Source organism: Carya illinoinensis, chromosome 5 (genome assembly GCF_018687715.1).
Source record: "Carya illinoinensis cultivar Pawnee chromosome 5, C.illinoinensisPawnee_v1, whole genome shotgun sequence".
NCBI classification, from domain to species: Eukaryota; Viridiplantae; Streptophyta; class Magnoliopsida; order Fagales; family Juglandaceae; genus Carya; species Carya illinoinensis.
In genome coordinates this window covers 37,751,140-37,757,061 of record NC_056756.1, presented here as the reverse complement: position 1 = coordinate 37,757,061, position 5,922 = coordinate 37,751,140, and the positions used below count along the sequence as shown (strand labels likewise).

At 40.7% G+C, this 5,922-nt stretch overlaps 1 protein-coding gene across 1 annotated transcript; it reads left to right on the top strand.

Annotated features, from left to right (window-relative positions):
- The first annotated feature begins 328 nt into the window (after positions 1-328).
- On the top strand, positions 329-5,922 carry LOC122310314. Its single transcript, XM_043124210.1, has 3 exons — positions 329-463; positions 548-1,699; positions 1,921-5,922. The coding sequence occupies exons 1-3, from the start codon at positions 329-331 to the stop codon at positions 5,920-5,922; spliced, it is 5,289 nt and encodes a 1,762-aa protein (XP_042980144.1).

Sequence of the window (5,922 nt, the reverse complement as noted above, 5' to 3'; positions counted from 1 at the left end):
TCCAAACTGATTTAAGAACGAAAATCCTACGTACAATATAACATTACAAGAAAACTACTCAGTTATATCTAATTATTTCTTATGATGAATTTTTGTCAAAATAAATTTATTTTAATTTTAAATAATTATTCTCATCACATATAATCTATCGATTCATTTTTCTTGTAACGTGAGTTTTCTACGCATACCTTTTTTTCACTGCTCTTAATTTCATTGCCAATAAACAATTCAAGACACATGATCCAAGTACTCGTTAGTTAATTAAGTTGTCAGATTTTTTCGCTGCTAGGGTTGCACGTCGCTAGGCTCAAGCTGCTAGGCTGCTTGCATGGCTGTTGCCGAGGGTATCTCGGCAACGACTCCTGTTCGATTACGTTCATTTGCAGAATTGGTTCAAGATTCTCCACAACCTCTGCCTGAGGTTTTGGTTCCTTTCCGGGCTCCAAAATCTGTAGATGGAGAGGTGTGTGTCTTATTCACCAAGGATGAAATAGATAAATCGGCGGCTCCTTTTTGATTCTCGATTGTCTTAAAGTTTTTACGACAGCGGCCTTCGCTAGATTCGATCAGAAGTTTCATTCGTGCCAGATGGGGTCTCACCAAGCAACCTATTGTTTCCTCCATGTTAAGGCCTCATAACGTTTTTATCAGGTTATCGACTGAGGAGGATTTTGTGAAGGCTTTGACGAGGGAGGCGACAAATATAAATGGTGTGATATATCGTGTTTTCAAATGGACCACAGAATTTCATGAGGATAAAGAACCGGTCTTTGTGCCTGTCTGGATTTCTTTGCCTGGTCTTCCCCCCAACTACTATCATGATTCTTTTTTGCGATGTATTACGGCTCCCCTTGGGAGATATTTGAAACGGGATAACCCTACTAAATGTGCTACTCGGACAGAGGCGGCACGAGTGTGTATCGAGATGGATGTTTCAAAGGAGCCATTGAGGACGTTTTGGATTGGTATCCCTCGACAGCCGAATAGTTTTATGCAGCAAGTGATATACGAAACGCTACCTGCATACTGTACAATGTGCAATATGCAAGGACATAATGAGAAGACCTGTAAAAGAAACGGACGGAAAAAGGAGAGGGATCATGATCATAAAGAGAATGGAGGGATGATGGATTCGACTCGGATGAGCAAAGATCAGGAAAACATTCAAAAGGAGGAGAAGAAGGATATAGAACAAGGTATGGTGATTTTTGAAGAAGGAGAAACAAGTGATCCGTTGAAGATGCAAGAGGGTGAAACAAATAATCAGGTAAACAATCAGCAAACTGAGAGTACCCTGGTTCAAGATGGGGTTGAAGAGTTAGTACCGGTTTATCCTCCGAAGGAAGTGGGTGCACAGAAGGAGGATTTACTACAGGAGGACAGTCCTGATATACAGAATATGCCTACTGTGATGGAAGTCATAAATGAGGTACATGCAAATGCATTGATCGCTGAAACATATACCGGGGGGGAAGATAAAGATTGTATGATTGTGGCTGGGGTTGTGGAGGAACCTGGTTTGACTGTTATGGAGGATCAATTCGGAAATAGTGTGGAAATGAATGAACCGAATATAGTTAAGGAAAATCTCACAGACAGAGAGGAAGGGGAATTTCAGGTTTGCTCAGAATCCGAAATGGAAGGACATGCAGAACACTTGGCCAAAGGAAAGGACTCTATATCCGATTCTGAAGTACAAGTAGAGATTGGAAAAGGAAAAAAAACTAAGACTGTTAAGATAAGGGGATCTACAAGGGTTAAAAGCAAACCCTCTAGATTTTCTTTATGATTAGTTCATATTTATTCTGGAATGTGAGGGGCCTGGGTACGTCAAGAAACAGATTGAAGAAGTTAATTGTAAAGTCGAAGCCTAAAGTACTTATGATTGCTGAACCTATGCTTTCTCAAAATCGCATTCAGGTATGGAGAGATCGATATAATTATGATAGTTGTGTCTCAAATGAAGATATGGGGGGAAAGATTTGGTTGCTGTGGAAAAATGAAACTAATGTGGTAGTGCAGGCCATGGGAGATCAGTCTATTACGATCACAATGGTGGAAAATTCGAAAACTATTCTAATGACTATAGTTTATGCGAAATGTTATTACCAGGAACGAAGGCGGTTATGGCGTGATTTAGAAGTAACTAATCTGCAGAATGTGCCATGGATCGTAGTTGGCGATTTTAATATCATTAGAAATGATAGTGAAAGACGCGGAGGTAGGCCCAGAATTTCAGCAACTATTGAGGATTTTAATAACGCTATTGATATATGTGGCTTAATGGAGATGAAGTTCAGTGGGTCTATGTTGTCGTGGTGTAATGGACATGCGAATCTTACTCGCAGTTGGGCTCGTCTGGATCGTGGATTTCTTAATGCATCAGGATGTGATGAGTACCCAGATGCTCATCTTACCTACTTGACTAGAACATCGTCTGATCATGCCCCCATGCTTTTTACGCTGTCCAGGAAGGTAGTGCCTTATGGGTATCCTTCTTTTAAATTTCAGCAAATGTGGACTACACATGATTCCTTTTTTGAGTATGTTTCTAAGGTATGGTCAACAGAAGGGTCGGGGTCTGCAATGTCTACTTTAGCTTTTAAACTCAAAACATTAAAAGCTGCTCTCAGGATCTGGAATAAACAAGTTTTCGGAAGGACTGCATCGCATATTGAAGAGCTGGAAGGGCGTATTAAGAATATTGAGACGAATCTACAGGGTTATTACTCTCAAGAGGAGGAGATGGATTTGATGGCATCCCAATTGGAGTTAAAGGTCTGGCTGGACAGAGAAGAACAGAGGTTATCTCAGCAGGCTAAACAAACTTGGTTACCAAAGGGTGAAGCTTCCCCTGTTTTTTTCCGAGCAGTGAGTAGACGGAATAATTATCAAGTGACTAAGATGCAGTTAGCTGATGGAAATTTTCTTACTTCTCCCAAACAAATACACAATGGGGCGGTTGATTATTTTAAAAATTTTTTGGAGGCTCGGATAATGGGTGACATGCCTAATTTAGAAGGTCTGGTTGATAAGGTGGTAACTGAATCAGATAATGAAGAATTGTGTCGAGTGCCATCTCAACAGGAAATTAAGGAGGCTGTTTTTTCTATTCCAGTGGACAGTAGCCCAGGACCTGATGGGTATGGTTCTGGGTTTTACCAAGCATGTTGGCAGATCATTTCTAAGGAAGTTGTTGAGGCGGTGGAAGAGTTCTTCAGTGGTGGCATGCTACCAAGATTTTATTCAGCCTCATTCTTGGTATTAATTCCGAAAATCCCTAATCCCACTAGCTTTGATAAATTTCGTCCGATTAGCCTATGTTCAGTGTTTTACAAGGTATGCTCTAAAATTCTGGTTACTCGATTATCTTCAATATTATCCAGAATTATTTCGCCGGAACAAGGAGCTTTTATCAAAGGTCGGAGTATTTTTGAAAATATTAGTCTCACACAAGAGATGTTCCATGGTTTAAATAAGCCAGCTCGGGGGGGTAATGTTGTTTTAAAAATTGATATGGCGAAAGCATATGATAGCATTGATTGGAGATTTCTTTTACATGTGCTGAATTCCTTTGGATTTTCTGACGAGGTTTGTGGAATTATAAAACAATGTATTACCACTCCTTGGTATTCCGTGGTTATGAATGGAATCCCGAAGGGATTTTTTAAGGGGGGTCGAGGATTGCGACAAGGTGACCCGTTATCTCCATATCTTTTTATTCTAGTGGAAGAAATCCTTTCAAGGATGATTAAGCAACAAATACAACTGGGGAAGATTAAACCATTTTATCATCCGAGGGGGGCACCAATTGTTTCCCATTTACTTTATGCGGATGATATTGTTATCTTTACAAATGGTGGAAAGACATCTCTGAAGGCTGTTTCTATGGTTATCAAGAAATATGGCGAATGGTCGGGACAAATAGTGAACGAGAGAAAATCTTCTATTTTTTTCTCTAAATATATGTCTTTAACTCAGCGCCGACGGATTTTACGTACGACTGGGTTTAGTGAAGGAACAACACCATTCAATTACTTGGGAATTCCTATAGTGGCAGGTAGACTTTTGATGGCACATTTTGAAGGGATAATAAACAGAGTACGAGATCATATTGAGGGGTGGAAGACTAGGCTTTTGTCCAGTGGTGCTCGACTTATTTTATTAAAGCAGGTATTACAAAGCATTCCAATTCATTGTCTATCTATCTTGCATACTCCGAAAGGGGTGATAAAAAAATTGGAGCGTTTATTCAGTACCTTCTTTTGGGGAGTAAGAGATGGGAGGTCGAAAAAGAAATGGAAGGCTTGGGAGGATCTCTGTCGACCTGTATCGGAAGGGGGTGTTGGGTTACGGAAGTTGCAAGAGGTTCATACTTCTTTACATATGAAGTTGGTCTGGAATTTGTTACATGGTACTTCTATGTGGTCGAAGTTCTTTCTCGCTAAATATGTTCGGCAAAAGCATATTTCCATTGTGGATCCATTAAAAGGGTCTAAATTCTGGAAGACGCTCTTACAAAATCTACCAGAAGTACAGAAATATTCAAAATGGCAGGTCAGAGATGGACAGTTATCTTTCTGGCATGATAAATGGCTTTCGGATGGTCCTCTCTCTAACGCACATGCAGTCAGAGAACTACCGGGATTATCTTTAACCGATTGTAAAACTGAAAATGGTTGGAAGGTGGAGGTTTTTGATCAGTTGGTAGGGGCGGAAACAATAGAAAAAATAATTGCTGAATTAGGAAGGGTGAAACAGGGGAACGACGTCCTTATTTGGCTTCCTAAGGCTCATGGGAATTTCTCAACCAAATCCGCTTGGGAATGTATTCGGTTACGAAGTCCAATCTTACCGTGGGCTAAGTGGCTGTGGAATCCGGCCTTACCAAAGAAAATGTCTATTATCATGTGGAAAGCTCAACATAATTGTCTTCCAGTGGATGATCGAGTGTGCAGAATAGGAATTCCGTTGGCATCCAAATGCGACTGCTGCAGGGAAGGGAACTATGAAGACCAGAATCATGTTTTGGCTACCGGAGAATTTGCAGAACAAATTTGGAGGATGTGTGCTTTAAAGCTAGAGCTGCCATGCTTGCAAGGCAAAACATGGAGAGAAAAGGTGGAGTCCTGGTATAGGCGTGCTAAAACTTCTTCTCAAAGTGGCCAATTAATTGGCATGTTGCCGAGCATCATCACCTGGAGATTATGGAATCGTAGATGTACTGCTAGAATGGAGAATCGGCAAGAATCTATCCAAACCATTTGGCAGTCGATAGTATATTGGGTGGCTTCGGTAGGTGAAAATCTTAAGGCGTCACCAAAGTGGTCATCACGGGATGAGAATATTCTGAGGAGCTTTCGTATACCGTATAAACCAAAACCGATTATGACAAAGACAATTAAATGGATGAGACCCCAGAAAGGATGGTATAAACTGAATGTGGATGGCAGTTCAATGGGTAATCCGGGTACTTCGGGGGCAGGAGGAGTGATTAGAGATTTTGGAGGTAATTTTGTTTCTGGTTTCACTCTAAGCACTGGGAATCGGACCAATAATTTTGCTGAATTTATGGGGCTGCTTCAAGGAATCCGGTGTGTCCGGTTTTTGGGTTTAGACAAGATAGAGATCGAGATGGATTCCAAACTTGTGATAGACTGGTTTTTGAAGAAGAGATGTGGCCTTTGGTATTTGGAAGACTATTGGGAGGAGTTGCTATGTCTTCTTCAAGGAATAACATTTCGGATTACACATGTTTATAGGGAGAGTAATTCATTGGCTGATGGTTTTGCTAGATTGGGAGCTACTGGCGTTAATAAAACTTGGAATAAAAGCTCGGATTTACCTATGCATCTTAGGGGCATTTGCCGTTTAGATAAGGGTGGATGTCCTTATCTTAGATTAAGAACATTTTGTGGGTAG